Source organism: Narcine bancroftii, chromosome 13, assembly GCF_036971445.1.
Source record: "Narcine bancroftii isolate sNarBan1 chromosome 13, sNarBan1.hap1, whole genome shotgun sequence".
NCBI lineage: Eukaryota > Metazoa > Chordata > Chondrichthyes > Torpediniformes > Narcinidae > Narcine > Narcine bancroftii.
Window position 1 is genome coordinate 84,975,944 of NC_091481.1, and position 24,112 is coordinate 85,000,055.

The 24,112-nt window shown below is 42.2% G+C and overlaps 1 protein-coding gene across 6 annotated transcripts in view; it reads left to right on the plus strand.

The window, feature by feature from the left end:
- zc3h4 (zinc finger CCCH-type containing 4) overlaps positions 1 to 17,821 on the plus strand; it is a 39,230-nt gene extending 21,409 nt beyond the window's left edge. For 4 of the 6 annotated variants that reach the window (XM_069908715.1, XM_069908717.1, XM_069908718.1 and 1 more), the window contains exons 7-12: positions 421 to 532; positions 1,785 to 1,894; positions 3,057 to 3,397; positions 6,824 to 7,158; positions 9,922 to 10,164; positions 10,914 to 13,552. In XM_069908715.1, coding sequence (XP_069764816.1) covers positions 421 to 532; positions 1,785 to 1,894; positions 3,057 to 3,397; positions 6,824 to 7,158; positions 9,922 to 10,164; positions 10,914 to 12,412 — 2,640 coding nt within the window. In that variant the 3' untranslated portion in view covers positions 12,413 to 13,552. Of the gene's footprint in view, positions 1 to 420; positions 533 to 1,784; positions 1,895 to 3,056; positions 3,398 to 6,823; positions 7,159 to 9,921; positions 10,165 to 10,913; positions 13,553 to 16,407 lie in introns of those variants that run through there. The other 2 variants (XR_011348045.1, XM_069908716.1) reach the window with 2 other exon arrangements.
- Positions 17,822 to 24,112: the final 6,291 nt, after the last annotated feature.

Here is a 24,112-nt window from a genome sequence, read left to right on the forward strand (position 1 = left end):
GCATGTGAATTTGTCATTTCTTTGGCTGTAACTCATCATGGAAACCAAAAGTTAACGTAGTATTCTGAAATGTCTGACAGAGAAAGTCTTGTTTTGCCGAACAAGATGAAACCTGGAGTGAAACACATAAGATATTGTATTAATATTTGTTAACATACAACAAAATTATAAGTATTGTGGGAGGCCAAAACTTTCTCCATTTGTGGATTGTGCAGTGAGGAATCAAATTCATTTGCACAGATTTTGTTTGCTGCAAATTCTGGAATTGGGTTCACAGACAATTTATTTTGTGGTTTCATTTTCCTTCTCTGTGTTGATGATGTATTTATTCATAATAAATATTTGGCTACATTGTGTTTTCTAAATTGACTGGGTAAATTTTAAAATGATGAAGTGGTCATTATTTTCTTCTTTCTTCAGGGGGATCAGTGCAACTTCAGTCATGATATGGGACCGCCGAGGAAGCGAGAGCTCTGCAGGTTTTACTACAACGGATTTTGCGCTAAAGCAGAAAATTGTTTGTACATGCACAATATCCTTTTCCAGGGCTGAACTGAAACAATGGTTCATTCCAGTTCTTACTGAAACCGAAGTCATGCTGCTTGGAAATGTGATCTTCAAGATCTTGACAGAAAAAGGATAATGTAGCGGCATATCAAAATTAAAAATTACTTTGATAGGACTTCTTGCACCCTTGATAAATTAATTTGAAAGTTTTAATAATATGATTTGACTAGGCTATCAAAAGATCCAGGATTAATTTTCTATAGCTATGGTATTTTAATCTCAGAAAATTCAGGTTTCCAAGAGATCATTGCATTCTTCTCAAGTAAGCAGAGAAATTAAGATTTATTAACGAAACCCTTTCTGGATTTTAACAACAAAATCACGAGTATTGTGGGAGGCCAGAAACTATATTCTAAATCCAAAGTTTTGATTTTTTAGTCGCCTTAAACAATCAATGTGGACTGTGATATCTTCTCCTTGATCAGGTTAATATTATTTAGAGCCCTTATTAGTATTTGGCTTTTAATCAAAGGGAACTAGAATTTTAATAACCTGTGAGTGAAGATTCTGTCTTGTCTCACTGTTCAGTCCAGCTTTCATCCTACCTTAAGCATAGAGAATTTATTCTAATTAAACCAGCTTATCATTATTTCCCAATCCTGTTAGCTCAAAACTCGCTTGTGAATCTGCTGCCTGTACATTGGTAATATATTTTTGTTCTTTTCCATGCTGAATTATACACTACAATGCATCAAAAACAACTTTGTACACATTATACAGATGTACATTGTGCTCCTATTTTCTTTTTTTAAACAGAAAAACCCTCAACAAATGTTCATAAGCATCCTCAGATATGCGCCTGGACACCACACTCCCTGACCACCTTGGCACCTTTGCTGACATTATCATCGCTATATTATTAATTTGCACTGGTACAACAGTCTCACAGTTAGTCTTTATAATTTTCTAAACTGATCACAATTAGCTTCTTACACTGCCCTGTTAAAAGCTGCTAGAAAAAAAAAAGATTGAAATCATTTTTGGAATCCTAAATCTCAACATTTCTCTCATTTATAATGTTATTCTGCCTTTTCTTTGACAACCCTCTTTAGAATTACCTGTCTGTAAATTTTCTTTGACAGGCATTTATGAATGCTAATTGATTGTCCCATAATCTTCACTACTATCCATGAAACCCAGGTTGAAACACTAACAGACAATCCCATGCTCTCTGGATAAAGATTACTTCTCTTGATATTATCCTTAACATTTCTTACATGAATTTCCTTGTAAGTTCTTTCATACAACTGGTAATTGTTACCAGGGTGACGATTGCAAGTTTTCCCATAGGCTTCTAACCGATGAAACCAGGGAACTACTGGATAAGGTAAAGGAATTATTTAATTTTGTATCCCTGTTTTCTCTAAGCTGCAGTTTCATTGGGGGATGCTCTTGCATTCATGTCGAGCAGCACCTCGTAGCTCCCCTCCGAATTCGATGGAGGCGGGGTGACTGGTGCCGTAGCTCCACGCGTCATAAATACGTGGTAGAGCAGTAGCCATCTTCCTTACCCATAATCATCCATGCAGTTGGAACTGCTTTGTGTTCCAGCTTTGTGGGGGGATTATAAGTAGGGAAGACGGCCATTGCTCTGCTGCGTTTCGAGTCACGGAGAGTGACCTCGAAGGCTGAAGTGGCCCGGTGAGGCTGTCACAGCCCCCGCCGGCCGCCCCTGCCCTGACAGCTCCCGCCGGCTGCCCCTGCCTTGAGGGAGTCATGGAGAGAGAGGGGTGAGTGGGGAGATGGGTCGCAGGCTGATTTAACTTAACTCTTTCACACAATGCTGTCCTAAGTATTTCCTTTGAAAAAAATCCTGTGGCCAAAGTGATTATGAAGGTCCGGCAGTTGTGAATGTTGAGTACTAGTGAAATGCTGCTCAGCAAAAATGCAAATGACCCAAGGCCAATCTGGCAATTTATTCTGAAGTGCAACACACAAAAGACTGAAGACACCATGAGTGAAGTAAAAATATAAAGATGGAGAAACTCAGTAGATCAAAAAGTGTACTTTTTAACAGCAAAAATAAAGATACAAAACCAACATTTTGGATTTGAGCCCTTTATCGAGGTATGAGCAAAATGAGGGCAGGTGCCCTGAACAAAAAGATGGGGGAGAGGGAGAGGCAGAGGAGGAGCACAGTCTCACAGGCAGGAGGTAATAATGGAGGGAGGGCTCACCAGCAAGCACGTGCTAACATGTTTGTCCTTTCCGTTCTGCGACTTTTTTTATTCTATAATTCCTTGAAGTGGTATTTAACCTGTGAATAATTACCTTTGAACATTCGTCTGAACCATCACACGAACTAATATTTACTTATTTGTATAGATGAAATACTTGCGTACAGTATGTATTGTTGTATGTGAGTTATGTCTGGCTGTGTGACTGCATGCTTTTGCACTAAGGACTGCAGAACGCTGTTTCGTTGGGTTATGCCTGTACAATCGGATGACAATAAACTTGACTTGACTTGGTTTCGTCTTTTTAAATAGATGTTAGCCAGCGAGGCAGAAGCTGGTGCAGAAGATGAAAAGGAAGTGGAAGAACTAAAGAAACAAGGAATCACACCCTTACCAAAACCCCCACCCGGAGTCGGGTTATTACCTACACCACCTCGACCTCCAATGCCAAATATTCCCAATGCTCCTCGTCCTCCGATGATGGGACCATTGCCTCCAGGTCCTCCTCCACCTGGTCCTCCGCCTCCTGGTCCTCCACCTCCAGGCCCCCTGCCACCTGGACCTCCATGTTTACCTGGTCAAAAGAAGATCCCCTCTCTCTTTGAGATTGTTGTTCAGCCCACTCCTCACCTCGCTCATAAAATGGGAATGAAGTAAGCACTGATTTTATTTTTATTTTGAAATTAAACAGTTCATTAGAGTGATCTTTTTAAAACAAATTTTAGTCAACCATTTTGTGTGATGGAATTATCAATAGTTGTGTTGTCCATGACATTGCCTCTATATAATTAAGTCAAAATAATTAAGGAAAAATACTGGAGTCTTTTTATAAAGGATTTGATAGAAGGACATTTAAAGAAATTTATCAGATTAAACAAAGTCAGATGGAAAAGGAAATTGGGTTTAAGTTTTTGAGGATGGTAGTAGAGCAAAGAAGAGAACCAGTAGATTTGATATAATTGGATTTTATAAAGAGCTTTGATTGGGTCTGCCTTCTCAAGCTTAAAGTTAGTGAAATTGGGAGTGATGTACTGACAGGGGTTTAAAATTGGTGGTCACAGAATGGGAATAAATGGGTCCTTGTCAGTAGTGCAGGTGTGGGTATCGCAGAGATCAGTGATCAGGCTCTTGGAGTCCAAGAGCTGTCAAACGTTCCTCATCTGCTAATCCCTTCATTCCAGGGATCATTCTTGCAAATCTTCTCTGAATACTCTCCAATGCCAGCACATCTTTTCTTAAATAAGGAGCCCAAAACTGTACCCCAACCTCCAAGTGAGGTCACACCAGTGCCTTACAAATGCTCAAAATATGGATAAGGGAATCTTGTTTCCAAGATGGCAGATGCAGGATATGTGGACAAATGTGAAGTCAACCATTTTGGTAGAAAAGCAGAATGATAGTCAGAACAGGAGTCAGTGATTATAGAACGAGATCTGGTTGTTCTTATGCTCCTGTCACCTCCAGTTGAGAAGACAAATGATATCCTTAGCCTTCATTGCAAAAAGATTCAATTATAGGAGATTGGATGCTTTGGTGAGATCACACGAGGAATGTTGTCTGAAGTTTTGGTGTCCTTACTCAAGATGGAATGTACTTTCCATAGAGCAGGCACAACAGATTAGTTAATGGGATGGCAAACAAGTATATGAAGAGAGATTAGGTGAACAAAGCCCATATTCACTAGTTTAGAAGAATGCAAAGAAAACAAATTGTCTTACTTGATATGCTAGATCTTTCTTTTCTTTGGCTTGGCTTCGCGGACGAAGATTTATGGAGGGGGTAAAAAGTCCACGTCAGCTGCAGGCTCGTTTGTGGCTGACCAGTCCGATGCGGGACAGGCAGACACGATTGCAGCGGTTGCAAGGGAAAATTGGTTGGTTGGGGTTGGGTGCTGGGTTTTTCCTCCTTTGCCTTTTGTCAGTGAGGTGGGCTCTGCGGTCTTCTTCAAAGGAGGCTGCTGCCCGCCAAACTGTGAGGCGCCAAGATGCACGGTTTGAGGCGTTATCAGCCCACTGGCGGTGGTCAATGTGGCAGGCACCAAGAGATTTCTTTAGGCAGTCCTTGTACCTTTTCTTTGGTGCACCTCTGTCACGGTGGCCAGTGGAAAGCTCGCCATATAATACGATCTTGGGAAGGCGATGGTCCTCCATTCTGGAGACGTGACCCATCCAGCGCAGCTGGATCTTCAGCAGCGTGGACTCGATGCTGTCGACCTCTGCCCTCTCGAGTACCTCGACGTTAGGGGTGTGAGCGCTCCAATGGATGTTGAGGATGGAGCGGAGACATATGCTAGATACATGGAGGATATTTCCCCTGGTAGAAGCTTCCAGATCAAGGGATCACGGACTTAATCTGTGGAGTAAAATATTTCAAACTGGGATGAAGAAAAATTTCTTCGCTCAAAGTGTATTTTTTTTTTAATCCTGTAAGGCTCTGGAGGCCCTATTGCTCAATATATTTATGAAAGAGATTGGCAAAATCACAAGCGCAAAAGACATCAAGGGGAATGGGGAGAGTGTGGGCATAAGACAGAAAACCCAGCTGTAGAGGCTCAAAGGACCAAATGATCTATTCCTAATATTATGTTTAATAATCCTTTTGTATAAATTGCAAGGCTACAATTGGACAACTGGTTGTTCTCAGGAAATAGATCAAAGATTGTAGTTGAAATGTTGGGTTGATCTCAATTGAAAGAGGGACCGTGGAGATCTTAGTAGCCAATTTATGTGTTCATGGATGGTTCAGTTTATAGATTGCGTGTGGAAGTAAAATAGTATAAAATTTAAAGAATACTATAGGGTTTTTTTAATCAAACGTTCTTCATTCAAACTTAAATGATGTAGCATTGTTCAGAATTGCTTTTTGCTATCGTGAACACTAACTTTGGGATTTATGAGAGTTTTTTTTAAGCAGAAAATTCTTTGAAATAAATTTTCACAAGTGCAAGAACATGGGAGCTTTTATTTAGTTTTGGTGACCTTTTTTCCCCCTACCATTTTGTGGCTTTCCTCACTTCATCGAATTGCTCCACTGTGACACCCCAATGAAAGTCTTCAAATAAAAGTAATGCCAGTTAGATTCATTCATAGACTCCTGTGCAACTATGTTTTGTTTCGAATCAAATCCAAAAATGAGAGATTAGTTAGAAAACTAAGCTTATGTTTAAGAATATTAACACAGTTGCACCCACTGCTCTACTTGTTATACATCCATGACTGTGGGACCAGGCACAATTCCAATGCCATCTACATTTGCTGATGACATCATGATTGACGGCAGACTTACAAATGGCAATGAGGAAGCTTACAGAAGGGCGATAGATCAGTTCATTGAATGGTGTAATGACAGCAACCTTGTGCTCAACATCAGCAAAACAAAGATGATTGTGGATTTCATGAGGAAGTGAGGGGAACACGACCAAGTCCTCATCAAGGACTCAGTAGTGAAGAGGGTTAAGAACTTCAAATTCCTCAATGTCAACATCTCCAAGGATCTGTCCTGGAGCCTCCATGTTAATGTAATCACAAAGAAGGCTATTCTTTGTGAGGTGTCTAAGGAGATTCGGTATATCACCGAAGACTCTCGTAAACTTCCACAGGTGTACCCTGGAGAGCATTCTGGCTGGTTACATCACTCTCAGGACAACTCTCAGGACAATAATAAAGTCCAGAGGGTTATTAACTTGGCCTGCGACATCACAGGCACCAGACTTCACTCGATTGAAGACATCTATATGAGGCTGTGTTTTTAAAAAGCAGTCTCTATCCTCAAGGTCCCCCACCACCCAGGTCATGCTACCATTGGGGAAAAAAGTACAGGAGCCTAAAGACAAGCACTCAGCGGGACAAGGACGGCTTCTTCCCCTCCGCCATTAGATTCCTGAATAATCAATGAACCAAAGACACGGCCTTACTTTTCGTGCACTTTTTTATATACATATAGTAATGTTGTAAGATGATTAATAATACGAATGATGGCAACTATGATGTTGCCACACAACACCAAGTTTCATGACTTGTCCTTGACATTAAATTCTAATTCTGATTCTGAGAATAAACTTGGTTGTTCTTTTTTCCAAGCAGGCCACGGTTCCCACCACCACCTCCTAGGTTCCCTGGACCTCCTGGGCCACCAGGGCCTTCCATGGGTCCAGGACCTGGGCCAGATATGGGACCAGGACCAGGTCCCATGCCAGGCCCAATGCCTGGACCCATGCCAGGGCCTGGCCCAGAAGAAATCCCAGGAGGCCCTGGAATGAATCCAGGACCACAAGTGGGACCAGGCCCTCCAGTGCCACCATTCCTGCAAGGAGATCCAGGAGTGATGCCACCTGCTCCATCTACACCCACTTTCTATGACAACTACTATCAGCAACAGGAAATGCCGATGGATCCTGGTCCCAATGGAGAAGAAGGTAAAACATGAACAATGCATGAACTTCTCTCATCACCAGCACACTCTGCAGGGAATTTTAGCAAGTATCCTTTTCCATCAAAATCTAAAATGAATACAGTAAAATTCCCATTATCTGCAATTCAGGTAACCAGCAACCGGCACAAAAATCACAGAAAATAAATAGGTAAAAAATTTGAAAGTTTAAAATTGCCATCACCCCCCCCCCCCCCCCCACAACCCTGACACGCAACCTGCAATCTCAAGCAATCAGCAATTCCCCCAAAGGTGTCAAATGTTAGGGGTTTCACTCTATTTCCAAGTAAGATTTTAATTACATTAAAATCTTAAAATTGCAATTTATCGAAGACTTATCAACCACTTGAGAGAAAATTGCTCTGTTTGCAGCTGAGTTAATATCATTCCAGTCAAGATAATAAAATGAAGGCTTCTTCAAACATTTTCTAGCATCCTAAATAGGTGAATTTCCCCAAACTTCTTAGAATACGGTCAGTGGGTCAGTGTTGAAGAAGGTGAGTATTGACGGTTTCCTCTATGTCAATATCGAGCATACAAACTTGGGCTTTTCACAGCATATGGAAAGCGTTATCCCTTTTGCACCATCAAAATGCGTTGTGGTTCCAGTTTTAGAGGAGCATCTTGCAGCTTTCATGGGTAAGTGATGAGTTCTTTTCCACAGAGACCCAATTCTTTTATCCTTGTATGAAATTAGTGTCAACTTTATTGTCACCTAATTGTACAAGTACAACCAGACAAAACAGTCTCGGAGGGTGAGTGTGAGCCGTTCCTTTGGTCGTTCAGCGTTCTCACTGCCCGCGGGAAGAAGCCGTTCCTCAGCCTGGTGGTGTTGGCTCTGATCCTCCTCGATCTCTTCCCCACAAGAGCAGCTGAAAGACAAAAGGGTGGAAGGGGTCTTCAGTGATTTTGTATGCCTTCTTCAAATAACAATCCCAATCGATCACATCGATTGTTGGGGAGGGGGGGTGGAGGAAGACTCCAGTGACCCTCTGCCACTCTTATGGTCCTGTGAACCTGATCATCCGCAACCAGATTCAATTTGTTCAACGTCATGTCAGTTTGGATGAGGGCAATTGTTGGAAAGTTGACAGTCATGGCTAAAGTCAAATAAAATGAAATCTGTGCAGCTTAATTGGTACCTCAATAAAAACTAGTAGCATTTCATCTATAACAGTCTCTCATTAAAGATAAAACATCTTAGTAATTGGTTTTTAGTTTTGATAACTTGGAGGATGGTGAACGCTTGAGAAATGAGATATTGAATCTCCAACCCGACAAGAGAAAAGACCATCGAGGACATCTACATGAGGCCTAGGTGTCCTAAAAAAGCAGCCTCTATCCTCAAAGACTCCCACCACCCAGGGCAGGCCCCCTTCACTCTGCTACCATCAGGGGGAAAAGGTACAAGAGCCTAAAGACGAGCACTCAGTGGCTCAAGGACGGCTTCTTCCCCTCCGCTATCAGATTCCTGAATATTCAATGAACCAAAGACATGGCCTCACTTTTCGTGCACGATTATCTTTATAGTTGTTCCGTGAATTTTAATTTTTAGGGCATGGGAAGATGTCTTCAAAATCACAAACCTGGGTCGCCAGTAGTTTTTCTGGTTCTGGGGTTAAAAATATATAATTGAGCAAGCAATCCTGAACAGGACATTATATAATGGATTGCAGTCCTCATTGGAGCATGTGGAATACAGTAAAACCCATGGTAGCCGGAATTCATGCAACCAGCAAAAAAACTGAGGAAAATAAATTTTAAAAATTGTAAAAGTAAATGTTCTCTGAAGAAACTCATAAATTTCTGGTGAAGATGGGAGCAAATATCCAGCCAATGGAGAGCTTTAGTCGGGCTTTGCCTGTAGTAGCTGTTTGAATAAAGTTGCGTGAAACAGCAATGGCGCCGCCCAGGATGAAGAGCTGGTTGATGCTGCTCGACGCTGAGGCGACTCCCTTAAGGTGTCTCCTTCTCCCTGGTTAGTTAGAGTCATTATCTGTCAATTTAGGGGTGGGGGGAGTTGGTTATCTTTAATGTTATTGTTCATCTTTCGGGCGGCTCCATGGAGGGGGAGGAACCTGCAGATTCAGCAACGGTGAAATGTTTTCAAAGAATGTGACTGAAAATAAAATAAAATGTTTTAAGGTTTATAAGTTCATGCAAGTAAAGTTTGTTCAGTGTAATAACAGTCGACTATTTCTGTCTTTTAAACTTTATTATTAATGTAGGTGTATTAGTATTGTAAGAGTAAGTCTCAAGCAACCGGAAAATACGCTTATCCGGCATCTACCAATCCCTATAGTTGCCAGATATCATGGGTTTTACTATATTTAGAAAATGTGAGATCCTTGGACAGTTTCAGAAAAAAGGGCCTCAAAGGCCAAGTGAGCTCAGCTTTACTTCCAGTGCCACAGGAATATAAAAACTGAGAGAGCATCTGTTAATGGTCCAATGTGTGTGTTTGGGAGTGCTTGATTTTTTTTTAAAGAGCTTTGGTTTTTATTATGTTTCCTTGTTCCGGTAAAATAGGATGATACACCTAAATAATGACTTTGTGAAACAAGCTTCGAGAAGGATCTCATCTGTGTCCTTATTCTCAAACGTCTCACCGAATCTAACCTAGAAGTAATTTTTTTTCAGAAACAAAAACAATTTCAGAAACTTTTTTTTTGTTGAATTTAATTAAAGTAGGAGATCAATGACAGGAGTAAACGTCTCGCTACTCTCCCTTTTCTTGCTTGTGCGTCAGGGGCTGAAGAAGAGATGGATAAAGGAGACAACCCGCAGGTGCCGCTGCAACAGGCTGACGAGCTGGAGGCTGGGGAGAATGAAGGTGCTCCTTCTGGTCAGAAGGCAACTGCAAACATCCCTGACTTCTTGCCCGCGGCCCAACGAGCGCTTTTCCTCCGCATTCAGCAGAAGCAGCAGGAGGAGGAGGAGAAGGCAAAGAGGAGGGCAGTCAGCAGTCAGCGGGAGAAGGAAAACGAGGAGGGCAAGTATTGCCTTTTTATTGAAGTTTTGTGAAATGTAACATTCCTTCCCCCCCCCCCCCCCACCAATTATGCTTGTGTGGGGTTGATGTGCAAACTATTTGGAAGTTTATCTCTAAATATCCTGGCACTGGTAAGCATCACGCAAACTGAACCCAGTGATTTCAAGCCCACATTGAATTTGTTAATCAAATAATTCTGCTTAATTATTTGAACTCAAGTTTATACCCAACTTAGACAACAAAGTCTTAAAATATTGATTCATTGCCATCTGTGTTGCACCACTTTGTGTCCGATTTGAGGCACCAGTGGTCCTGTTAAAGTTCGTTAATCTTTTTCCTCTTCCTTTCACCATTACAAATTCTGTAAGTACAGCAGTGCTTTACTTTAAACCCAGGACCATACAATTAATCTTCTTGTTAGCAGTCCACATTTACTTTTGTCCACCTTGAATATTTGACCTCTTAAAATAATGTGATTTAAAGTAGCAAAATGTGTTTCTTTAACATTGGTTTTCTGACATATAGTAGAAGTCCAACAACTTGGAAGCCAGAAATCTGGACTTTTCGAAAACTTTCAAACTTTTTTCAATTTAGCGGGCTTTTGTGTGCACTCATGAATGCGTAAGCGCCACAGATACACTGCGGCAAAAAGTGACCACTTTATTTTTCTTTAAAACTGGTCATTTTGAAAAATGAAGCATGCTGTATTTGCTAATGAATAAAGTAATCTGCTGCTGTGTGTGTTATAGGTGATGGTGACAATTGGTACTCGAGTGATGAAGAGGAAGGTGGAAGCAGTATGAGCTACATATTAAAAACACTCCGTCAGCAATCGGCCAGGAAGCCTCAAGGGCAAGGCTCATGGGTGGGACATAACAAGAATGGTAACAGCCAAAGTGCTGCTGATCCCCGCCTGCAGAAGGAGAGGCCGTCAAGTGCAAATCGACCTGTGGACCCTCGGATTTCAAGGGACCCCAGGCTGTCTCGAAGCACTGAGAACACATTGGGAAGCTCTGGGTCTGATGCAGCTGCTGTAGAAAGCAAAACTGTAACTGCACCTAAAGCAGATGCTCTCCCTCAAACCTTGGCCAGCAGTGTAAAATCTCTTATTAATGAGGAAGAAGGGGAGAGGATTCTGAGGGACAAGACAGCAGTCATTCCTCTTGATCCGCAGCCAGGTTCCTCGCTCCGAGATCCCAGATCTCAGCTTAAACAGTTTAGCCACATCAAAATGGACATCTCCCTTGGAAAGCCTCATTTTGCTAAAAGTATCTTGTGGGGACCGGAGGATTTGATCCCCCTTCCCATTCCAAAGCCAGATCCTGTTGCCGTTCCTGTGCCCTTGCCCACGACGGACACCCGATTGAACCGTTCTCCGCAAGCTGGTCCTTCGGACCCCAGGCAGCGTACCACTGAACCGGCAGTGGAGCCCTTGCAGGCAGCACCAACCTCTACCGTCCCAGATTTGGGTCTGCTGTCCAGAATACTGAAGAGTGTTGATGTTTCAGTGACTAAGGTGACCGGGCAGAACGACAAGCCTTCTGATCCCAGGATGCGAAAGGTTCCTGCAGATCCTAGGCTGCAAAGGTCCAGTGGTGGACTCCAAGCCTCCAACTCCCAATCAGGAAAGGCCTCAGAGCTTATTGAACCCCCTGCTGGACCTGCTTTGAAGGACATTGGTGGTGGTCTTGCACCTTATGATCCCAGGTTAGTTACTGCTGCTGGTGGGCAGAACAGAGGGGGAAGTGGAGGACAGAGCAACATGCTGAGTGGCATCAGTTTGTATGATCCAAGATCTCCAAGTAATCAGAGTGGAACTATTAAAAATACAGAGTCTTCCAGTGAAGGTAACAGTCAACTGAAAGGGTTGGATGTCCTGAAAGGCATAACCAGACAAAAAGAACCGTTGTTTGTCAGAAAATCAGCATTGAATCAACTGGAAACTGAGAAATCGAGTTCAGAGACTCCGACAGACCGATACAATAGTTACAACAGACCCAGACCAAAGCCAATCACTCCGGCTGCCTCCACAACTGAGACAGGCCAAACAGGAGTACACAGCCTCCCAGTGTCATCTCTGTTTGGACTGATTCACCCACCGTTCTCTGAGGTGAAACAAGCCAGTAAATCTGGTTCAGGCAGCCCTTTTGGTGGAAATAGTCCCCTTGAGGAGAGTGAACAAGATGCCACGTCGTTGAAGGATGTTTTTAAAGGATTTGATCCTACTGCATCACCCTTTTGTCAGTGAAGGACATTAAATGCCTAATTAACCTTGTATATTTAATCTCACAGCAGGGAGCTGGACGCAGTGTCGGGCAACATTTTATCATATTCTTTAACTTTGTAATTTAATACAGTAATAACTGTGAATATGCTTTGAAACCAGGTGATTGAAACCACCGAACTGAACTTTGGTCAGCTTAGACCATTCTCTGAATCCAGTGTGATTCCAACAATTATTAGTTCTTGTCCATTCTTTCTGACCAACAAGTTGGTCTGATGAAAATGGCACGTACGGAGAGCTTGTCTGTGACAAGATGCAGAGCTCCTACCGATGGAAAAATTCTAAAAGGCAAGAATCTTTCTTGGTAGGACATTGGCTTTTGGAAATGTACATATTAGTTATATGTAGATGTGCATATTTGATCTCGAAAGTGGATGTAATACGATACAAGTTGAATGGTGTGTTTGTGTAGTGACCTTGTAATGCATTAGCGAAGTATCCTGTTCTGTGGATTCCTGAATTTACTCTTTACCATGCGGTATTCAGATGGAGAGGGCTGAGGCTGGGTTATATTGTGTTCAGGGCAATCTCTAACCTCTACATTACCAGACATCCCCATTGTGAGGCTGAAGGCCATTCAACATGTCAAGTGCAAGGCTCTAAAACTTCCTAGATTTAACCCCAAAAAAAAACTAACTCCAATGTTGAATGTTGCGAACATGTATTTTAAAACTGCACTTGTACGCACATTGCAGACTAAGGGACATAAAATGTTTTTTATCTTAAAAAATCTTTGAAAAGGGCGCTCCTGATGCCTGCTTCCTGGAATGAGCAGGCCATTGCTTTGTTTGCATTCCTAGAATGTGTCCAATTTGGACATGGATGTCTTCCAACTTACCATTGTTTTCTTAGCTCAAGAATTCCACTACCCGTGATAGAGTCCCAGATCCCTTTATACTGAAACATTTCTTCTGTGGAGAAATTGTACACAAAGTGTTGTTTTGTTTAAATACCCTTATCTGGTAAATGTATACAAAAGGCAAAGGTCAAGCTTTTAGAGTTTTAGGTCTGTTTGTACCTGCAGCTTTGGCGCTAAAGAATCAGAGACTGATGGATTAGTGTAGAATAATCCGTTGATGAAAATAAAATGTTTTTCTGTTATAAGCCTGCCGCATTTCCTGAAATTCAGGTCCGATGCACACTGACAACTTTGTCTTATTTTTGATTATATGTCATCTTTTGTACATTTGTAGGGATTGCTGTTTAAGTTAAAAATTTCAACACGACTTTTCCATTAACACAGAACTAACTTCAGTGAAAGATGTCAAATATTTTTGTACTTATTTCCTGCCAGGTGCTTGTGTGCAGGGGTGGTGGGCAGTGCAGTGAATGTACAGCTGGAACTAACTGGTGATAAACTGTAGAAACTGGGCTACCCAGCTGAATCTCAGAATTCCATTTTGCTGTGAGTATTCCAGGGGCAAATTTGTGACCAGCAGAGGCTGCTAAGTTGTTGACAGCTTGGAAATGCAATAATCGCAAAGTTCGCGATCTCATAAATATCCTGCCGTTGTCAGAAAGGTAGATTCCCAGATGTGACTGGGAAGCGAATGTGTTCGGTGCTGGAGTTGGCATTGGGTGTGTTTGTTGATCACATGACGGGGAGGCACGACAGCAGTGTAAAGGTAAAGGTTCCGTTATTGTCACGTAGAATTTAGAATGAAATTCTTTAACTTCTCTCTACCGAAAGGCAGAGAGTCGCCACTTTGTCCAGCACCCCTCACAGAAACCTACAGAACCTGGTGTTCCTAGGGGGTCTCCCCTCCAAGTACCGGCCAGGCCGGAACCTGCTTAGCTTCCGAGATCAGACAATCTCGGGCGTGTTCAGGCTATTAAAAGTGTTACAAATAGCCCAACAGAGAAAGAGTAAAATGTTGTGAATCTAGAGTCAAAGTCAGAATTTCAGGCCAAAGGGATGAGTGGTGGTCTTGTGTTGGAATCCTGTCAGGTTGATCACAAGTTGATACCATGAATTTAATAAGTACATTGATTACTGCACAATCACAATGTTTAGAACTGATGCAAGTTTCAAAGAAAAAGCAAATGATCCTACGTAGTTCAGGGAGATAAATTTTTATTTTATATATGTATATATAAAAAAACCCTGGGGTGTCCTCCTTCAGCGTAATTAATATTTATTAAACAAAGTTTAAATGATGACAATAAAATAAGATGCTCTCAATAGCAGATCGAGCAATGTCTGTGAGGAAAGTGTTCGACACTGAATGTGGGATACTGGTAGTGGTTTGCTAAGGTCAAGCAACAACACGGCGTACTAGTGTATTCATTATTAACTGTTAATTATATTTACAATCACCATGACTTTGAAGGTTTAATATTGTAGTCTAATCTTGAGATTCATGAAATGTTCAGGAAATGTGGACACACTAAATAACTTTAGAATCTGTTCTACTTCTAAGGTACTTGTTCATAGATGGCGTCCTTTTTCATGAGGCGTATTGATCCATTTGTGCAAATTGCCAACAAACTATTCCTTTCCTCCATTTCATAAAGGCAGAGACATGTTTGAGATCATCTGTAACCTTAACCACAGAGCATACGGGGAACGGTCTCGGGCTGGCATTTAGTAAACACGTTGTATTAGCTTTCTTTCCAGGTGAGATAGGCTAAACTATGAAATATTCCTCAGGGTTGTTGAATGAAAGGGCAGTACAGACACGCCCTTACAGCAGGCAGCAATCAGGACCGGGGTTCGAATCCCGCGCTGTCTGTAAGGACTGCGTGGGTTTTCCCCGCGAGCTCCAGTTTCCTCCCCACCTTCAAAACGTACCAGGACGTAGGTTAATTGGGTATAAATGGGGTGGCACGGAGTCATGGGCTGAAATGGCTTGTTACTGTGCTGTATGTCTAAATTTCTAAATTTAAGAAAGCCATAAATTATGAAGCTTAATTATATTAACTTTGAACCTTTCTCTTTTAAAAATTTATCTTTCTCATTTATGAAAGGTTCTCCAAGAAAATGTGTTTGAAAAGATTTAGTGATGAATCCTGTTCTTTGCAGATATAACAATTTTACAATCACCTTATGCCAATTTATTGAAATGGGTCTCCAGATAAATGACCATATCCGACCATATTAAATAGGAATTTTTAGATTTTCAGGACCTTGGTGGACATTCCTTTTTGTGAAACATGAAAGTGGCAGATGCTGGAATCTTGAGTAGATGAAGAACTGCTGGAGGTCAGATGGCATCCATGGGCAGAAATGGTCAGCCAACGTTTTGAGTCAAACCCTTCATCAACTATCCCTTTTTCTGGGCTTTATGAATACACGACCTGAAGGAAGGACAACAGAAATGGGTGTAGAGAGGATATTTGCTATTGGCTAGTTTCGCCAACGTGTCCAGAAGTCCAATTGGAATCTATTCAAATCAAATGAAATAGGGCATATTAACAGTGTGAAAAAGTTTAATTTGTGGGTTGAGCTGATTGCTTTGACCAAACTTATGATGTCTGAAATCCCAAGATGCAGATGGCTCCATGTCATAGCTAAGTGTGCATTATTCGTGCTGTGCTAAAATGTTGGAGTGTGGATAATTGAGGCACGTTCATTCATTTCACTGAACTAATGTGGAATGGATCTAATCCATGTCATAATATCAGACAATATGCCGATCGCATATTTTGTGATTTGACCCAGGGTTCTGCATTGATTGATTGCCAAAGGGAGAAAATAAATCCTACCGAGGGGAGGTTGAATTGAAATATGCAATCTTAAAAATTAGGCTGTAATGTACAGGAAGGCTATTCTTTGCACAGATAGAGTATTACTTTAAACGCCTTTAGAATGTACCATCTCGATTAATGTTAGTGTCTGTTTTACCAGCTGAAAGTACATGAGCATGGGTGGATAGGGAGGTGGGAGGGAAATAGATGGTCAGACTGTAAATGTTGCCAATGTATTTTAAGTAATTTATTCTTGGATTGCAATTATTCAGGAAATTTGAGATTGGGAAGGAATGATGTGTCATCTCAGACCTGTTTTGCCTGAAATGTTTAAACTATTTCAGCGAATACTCCACCCCTCCATCAATGTAAGTAAGTGGTCTTGTTAATGTAATGTTTTAAAATAACACTATACAGGATTATAATACCTGAAACGCAATATATCAATGTTCATTAAACACGATTTTATAACAAATTGAACTTGCAATGTGCAGTTGGATGCATTTAAGTATTATGGCATGTCATTTTCGAATATAACCATATAACCACTTACAGCACAGAACAGGCCAGTTCGGCCCTACTAGTCCATGCCGTAGCAAATCCCCACCCTCCTAGTCCCACTGACCAGCACCCGGTCCATACCCCTCTAGTCCCCTCCTATCCATGTAACGATCCAGTCTTTCCTTAAATGTAACCAATGATCCCGCCTCGACCACGTCTGCCAGAAGCTCATTTCACATCCCCACCACCCTCTGCGTAAAGAAATTTCCCCTCATGTTCCCCTTATAATTTTCCCCCTTCAATCTTAAACCATGCCCTCTAGTTTGAATCTCCCCCCACTCTTAATTGAAAAAGCCTATCCACATTTACTCTGTCTGTCCCTTTTAAAATCTTAAACACATCTATCAAGTCCCCTCTCAATCTTCTACGCTCCAGAGAAAAAAGCCCCAGTCTGCACAACCTTTCCCTGTAACTCAGACCCTGAAATCCTGTCAACATTCTCGTGAAATTGAATTAGAAATCTTTGCATTGATCCACGTTCTTCCTTTGTGGATTGAATTGGTCCTGATTTGAATTGATTAGATCTTCTTTGAACATACTGGATTCTTTATTGTGGATCAGACATTTATTGGATTCATTTGAAGCATTATGGGTTTTAATGATTTATTTAAGTCACATACAGAATTAGGCACATATTTTCTCGACCAAATATAATCATACATAATACCTTTGTTAATTCCAAGTTCTCGTCGTGTCTTGAGTCGCAAGGAAACACAAAGTGACGCACGCTAATGGCAGCTCAATCTTCCCAGACAGGTACACAATGTACTGTCGAATGTTGCCCCATACTGGGTCCAGCTTCTTCCCAGCTACCACAAACCTATTGTCCTTGTATGTGTAAAAAAAATCAGTCTTTGTATTTAACTGTCATTGAAATGAATGTATTAATTAGTGATTTTTTTTTAAAAAAAGGTTTTTTGAGGGAGGGGCAGGCAGACGAACAGAGTACAAATGTGTCGCTGTGCATCCTTCAGGATCAAAATCACGTCTTTTGTGATAGGTAGATTGTGATGTCATGTAATCTTTCCATCACCTTTTTAACTATCAGCTAATAAAAAAAAAAAGTATTGCTATTTTATTCTCAGTGATGGGTGCTTGGTAATGGTCTCTTTGAGGTAGGAATTGACTGCAGAGCAGGTAAGGTCGTGAGGACATCTTCAGCCGCTCTTCCGCGACCACCGCCAGTAAGTGTGTCGACTTTTTCATGAGGGCAGGATCGGGTCCTGTCATGTGCAGCACACAAACTCAGCAAGCAACGCAGCTTCAGTAAAAGGTAGTTTATTTGGGTCTGAGCCCTCTTCCGGCAGGAAGGGGGAGGAACACAGCCGAACAAGTCCTGTCATGATATTTTTCATGCCCGCTAGCTTCTTGACCACAAAATCTGAACTTTGATGCAGAATACGCAGCTCACATGCAAAAGATTGAGACTTCAGAACAATATTGTCATCCAAGGTCTTTACGAGACGGATTAATCACGTCTCAGAGACATTGCTGGAAAGATAGAAGTGCATTGGGCGATGGATAAGAATTTCTTTCAGCCCGGATTAAAGTGTTGGGGAACGTCAGTGGGATGAGTCTGGCGTGGGGGAACGGGTGGAAATGCTGATGCTCTTAGGGCAATGAAGTGTCTAAATAATGGAGATATCTATTCCCCACCACTGAGCACAAAGATTGTTTTTTCTTAGCCAGGATTTCTTAGTGCTGCCTTCAAATCATATTGCCTACAAGTTTATTTTTGTAAATTTAGAATTAAATGTGACCAAAACTGAAATGAATATATAAAATGCTTATTAAGTAAACTTTAAAAAAAAAATTAGGGGGAGGGCATGCAGAAAACTATATATAGAATGTGTTGGTTTTCAATAGAATGTTTCTTGCCCCATTCCACATTTTCTTTCTAAGATACGGCTTATTCAGTCAACGCACCAACCATTTTGAAAGCCAGCATAACAGCAAACAGTCCAATCCCTTCCATTCCAAAAGCAGATTGATACTCAGTATTTTGTTGTTGAAGATGATAAAATTTGAGGAACGAGGCCATTGCAGGTTATGGGGAGCAGCTGTGGAAGTCCACGCCAGATTAGTAATGGTCGTAGTGAATGGGGGAACCAGAGGGCTCCTATTTCTGCCAATTTATGAATTCTGCAATTCCATTGTTTGTCTGGAAAGTATTTAAGCCATTTGTGCAAAGTGCAATTTTTTAAAAATAATCTGGCCATGCACAAAGTTACCAGAATTGTAGACCTGTATCCCCCCCCCCCCCCCCCCCCCCCTTGACCTTTTGAGGATATGGGATGAACACCTCATTCAGCCCAGAGGGGCTTTTTAAATTTAAACACAGGCCGTTCTGGCCCAGGAGCCTGTGCAGCCCAAATACCCCAATTCACCTTCAGTCTCTCTGTTGTGAAGGTGGGAGGAAATCCCATGCAGACATGGGGAGAATGGTCCATCTCACAAACAAGACCGTACCAGATTTGAACCCTTGTCACTGGTCCTGTGATAGCATTGTGCTGCCGTATCTGTGCTGCCCATGTACAGCCAGGAAACAATACTTGGGCAGAAAGTTAAAAAGATGATCTTGAGAAGTTTTATTCAAGAACTGTGACTTGGAAATAAACTTTGACCTGGCTCTGTTCATTACTAAGTGTCTGTCTCCCATTTGGTAATCTGCCCGAGCTGTAATTCATTATTGAGATTAGTGGAACCATTCGAGGTAAAGGGGAGCTGCTTGTTTTTAATTCATTGCTGTTAAACCCTTAACTACTAATTTTGTCCAAGAAGAGGACATTTTAGCAGATTTTGACTGTCCAAATACCCAGTGGAAAGATGGGTTGTTTGGTTTCCCCTTTCAGAAGAGAGCTATTTTGTTTGGATCAGAGCTGTAGCAAACCAAACAAGTTGTGGAGGCTTCAACTCAAATGGAGTATGGAGGCTCCCAATGGGAAAAGTAGTTTGGATAAAGACAAGCAAACTATGTCAGGAAGGGACAGAGAACAAACAAAAAGATGAACTAAAGAGGACAGAAAAGTGGAAATAAAATAAATACGGCCTTAGAACAAAAGAGTGCCAAGGTATGTTAAAATGACAAATGTAAAAGTGCTGAATTGGAATGCAGGCATTAAGGAAGGCAAATTTACAAAGCAAATAGATGTAAATTGAGGAGATAATTATAAGAACTTGGCTCATTGCTGAACAAGGCTGGGAGCCCAATTCCCAACAACAAGGACTGGTGTAAGGGCAAAGGAAGTTTCAAGATGTTGTTAGCAAAAAATGAAATCAGAACAGAAGTGAGAAAGGATATTGGCTCAGAAGCTCAAGATGGAGGATCATTCTGGGTGGAACAAAAGCTGCTTTCAGGTGCTCGGACACAGATAATGCACTGGCAGACACGGCTGGGGGAGTGCAGCTGGGATGTTCAGGTGACTGCGGAGAAGGCGCCTTTCTGTCACCTGAACGTGCCGGCTGAAGGAGAGCCGCAACCGAGCGAACGCCAGCTCCTGTGGACTGTGGCCGTAGTCCCACTGCTGCTTTCAGGTGCATCGGGGGATTCTCGGAGCTGGAGATTATACCTACAGGAGGAGGATTAGGTAAGTCCTCCTCCTGGCCGGGTCCTCCGCTTTCAGATGGCCACCCGACAGCCGCATTGGGGTAGAATAGGCGGCTTTACAGTCGGGTATTCTGGCCACCTGAAAGTGCCTTAAGTTGCAAGAAGGAGAAAACATTAGTGGGACTTGTCCAGGGGCATCCATACAGCAGTAATACAGAGGACAGCATCAAACAGAACATTAGATGTGCATGAAATATGGGTTCTTGCGGGTGTCCAATCTAAATATAAATAACTGCACAAAATGAATTCTTAGAGTTACACGTTTTATTTTTAAACCAGTAAGTTGAGAAGCCAATTTAGGAACAGGCCGTCATTGACTGAATGTTGTGCATTGAGATGGATTGTGTGAGGTCCTTTATGACAGCAAAGCAAATATTATTCCAAAACTTGCGTCCTAAGTCTCATTTGAAAAGCAAAAGGTGTAAAGATGAAGCTGGCCATGATCGGGGAATTTCATTGCAAGATGTAATGGTGGACAGGCAGGGCCATACATTTAAGGAACAAATGTGGGAACTGCATCAATTAATATTCCTTTAAAGTACAAAAGGTGAAGCAAGTGCCTTACTGCTCACACCCTCTTCACTCTGCTACCACTGGATGAGAAAGGAACAGGAGCCTGAAGTGAGCACCCATCAGCGCCAGGACAACTACTTCACCACTGCCATCAGATTCCTGAATGATCAATAAACCCACAACAACTGTCAATCTTTGACCTTTATCTTGCACTATTCTTGTTTATTTTGTACGGTGGTTTATATAAAAGTTTGGACTGTGACGCTGCCGCAGAACACCGAATTTTGTGACATGTTCGTGACATCGTGAGACCATAGCTTAGGCAACTGCTTTGCTGAAGACCTGCGCTCTCTCTGTCAGTCCAACCCAAACTGGAACTCCCGGGCATGGTTGGCACAACACAGTTACAGCCATCGGGCTTCAAATCCAGCATGGCACGTATGCTGTCCCATGCCTGCAGCAAAAAGGAATCTCATACACGCACTCTGGCAGTAAATCTGCAATCGACAAATCTGGGAGCATCAGTGGAAAGAGAAAAGGTCAACATTTGTCCTCCGGTTTCCTCCCACCCTCCAAAACGAACCGGGGGAACATTCGGGTGTAATTGGGTGGGCAAGGGCTTGTGAGCCGAAAGGGCCTGTTTCCCTGATTCTGGGCTTGGGAGGGAAGTGGCGCCATCATGTGGAGTTTGTGAATCATGGCAGAATTTGAAGATAATTGAGCTACAAGGTTAGAAAGGAGCAGCATCCAAGGCTTCTTCCAGTGATATTGAACCGATTCGTCAGCTGAAAGAGAAGCCCCAGGATGAACCAGCAGGTTTGTCAGGGGAAGGTGGTTGCTTCTCATTTTAACCTTAATGCCATATTTCTATTCCTGAACTCTAAGGAAGGATTTGCACTTGTTTCCCAGCCACTGTGTCACTCACAGGGGAAGAACATCGACTCATCAGCAAAAAAGCCTCCAGTGCTTGAATCAGTTCATGCCTCGGAGTAAGGTCCGGGCTTCGAGCGTCACAAGCGGTCAAGCGAGAGCCGATCTCCAGGTACGGCGACGAGGCAACGGCAGTGTGAGCAGAGAAAGGAAGGAGCTGCCCACCTCTCAGGTGGTTGCGGAGGATCCCACAGTCACTCTTCCAAAACAAAGGACTCCCTCACGTCCTGGACATTGATCCCTCACCAGCACCAGGCATCTGATTGTTTGTTGGCTCTCACTCAATTCAACTGGGGGTGGGGTCCCTTCAACAATAAAACCCCCAAATGTTGACCTTTTCTCTTTCCACTGATGCTCCCAGATTTGTCGATTGCAGATTTACTGTCAGAGTGAGTTATATGAGATTCCTTTTTGCTGCAGGCATGGCAGAATTGCCACTAATGGGCTGCGCAAAAAAAAAGCACAGCGTAAAACATGTCAACAAACTGCAAGACAGAGAACAAAAAGAAAATCAATGAAGTGCACAAGCCAGAGTCCTTAAATGAGCCCCTGATTGAGTTGGTGGTTGAGGAGTCTGATGGAGGGGGGGGGGGGGGGGGGCAGCTGTTCCTGAACCTGGTGGGTGCGAGTCTTTGGCCCCTGCACCTCTCTCTCCCGATGGCAGCAGCGAGAACAGAGCGTGTGGATCCTTGATGATGTCGACCATTTTCTGTTTTATTTCAGATTTCCAGCAACTAGTTATTTTTATCTTCTAAAAGATTTGAATGAGTGGGGGGGGGGGGGGGGTTGTATATTTATATGGGTCTGGGACAATTTTATCAGACTTCATTTTCATTTCACAACTACCCAATATTTGAATTGTGGGTTGGTGAACACTTACAAAAATGATTGAAGACAAGTTTGTAAATTACTGGACAAACCAGACTGTTCTCCAGAAATCAGTGCTAACCTCCAAGCTCTGCACAATAACAAAAGGTTGGCTTCCTGAAAAAATAATTGGGGATTACGATAGACCACTTCAAGCTGAACAAGAAGATTATTTCAGATTTGCTGTTTCACATAGAACTTTCATTGAATTTAGCATTTGTTTAGCTATCAAACTGTTTGAGACGAATTGGAATCCTGAAATTTGCTCATGTCTGGGAGGGACAGAGGTCAGTGGTGAATTGTTACGTCCAACGAGAGCCAAACAAAACTGGTTCTTCTGCCCCAATCCCATCCTATACATCCCAATCGATTGACTTTCTGGAAGATTTCCTTCCTATTTCCTTAGGAACTTCACTCAGTCCCCATCCCCTTTTGCTTCCTCCTACCTTGATAAAGGACTCAAGCATGAAATGTCAGTTCTGTATTTTTACCGTTGCTATATAAAGGATATTGTTTGACCTGCTGAGTTGTTCCAGCATCGTGCATTTTTACCCCATCCCTGATTTGTATTTTGTGTCTCTCCCACCCTTCAATTGGAGGAAGGCTTCTGCTGCTGTACTTCTTTTTGAACTGGCCACCTCAATCCTTTTGACTGGTCCCCATTTGAGAAGAGTGCTCATTGGTACCCACTTCATCAAAATTGCAACCTCTGAAATTTTACTGGACAGATCTACATGTCCAATAGTATGTGGAAGGAAACTAATCCCCAAGATACGACACTCCTTGATGAAGCAGTCACAGAACGATTATTATACTTCATTTAGGCCTGGCTTTCACATTCTGGTTGGATGGATTCCTGAAGGCTGATCACAAGATGTCCTACCTACCTCCTGCTCCTCCTTCCTGTTATGTGAAAAGCAGAATGTCACTGAGTTCTCCAAATGGCTTTCTTTCTTGCAAGAGGTCAAGTTACTGACTCCATTTTAAGGTAATGTGTCTATTCCTAGACATGGGTCCAAATACTCCATAGAAGGAAGGCTGAAAAAAATGTATTTAGCGCCGCATTTCCTCTCGTCGACAGAATAGAAACACAGCAAATGCAGTGGCCGTTCAGACCATTGTTCCGGTTGTCGAGTCGATGACTTAATTGTGACTTTGGACTAAAAATAAACCACATCTCAGAGCTGCGTAAAAACCATCAGATGGTCCAGCTTGCATATTGGAACAAGCTGCTTTAATTTGATGCAACATTCTTAATGATTTTGAGAATTTTTAGTCTGAAATAGTCAAGTTTAAAAAAAACTGACTAAAAATACTGACATCCCACCGTGTTATCTGCTTCCGTTTGGAACCGTGAATATTTCTTATTTCTCTGGCACAAGCATATTTATTGCATGACAGGGTAGTTCTTACACGAATTCAAGGATTGAGAGGGACAGAGGGGTTTCTCTGTGTGAGAAATGAAAGGATGAATTCAGGGTGTTTTAAGAAATCTCTCA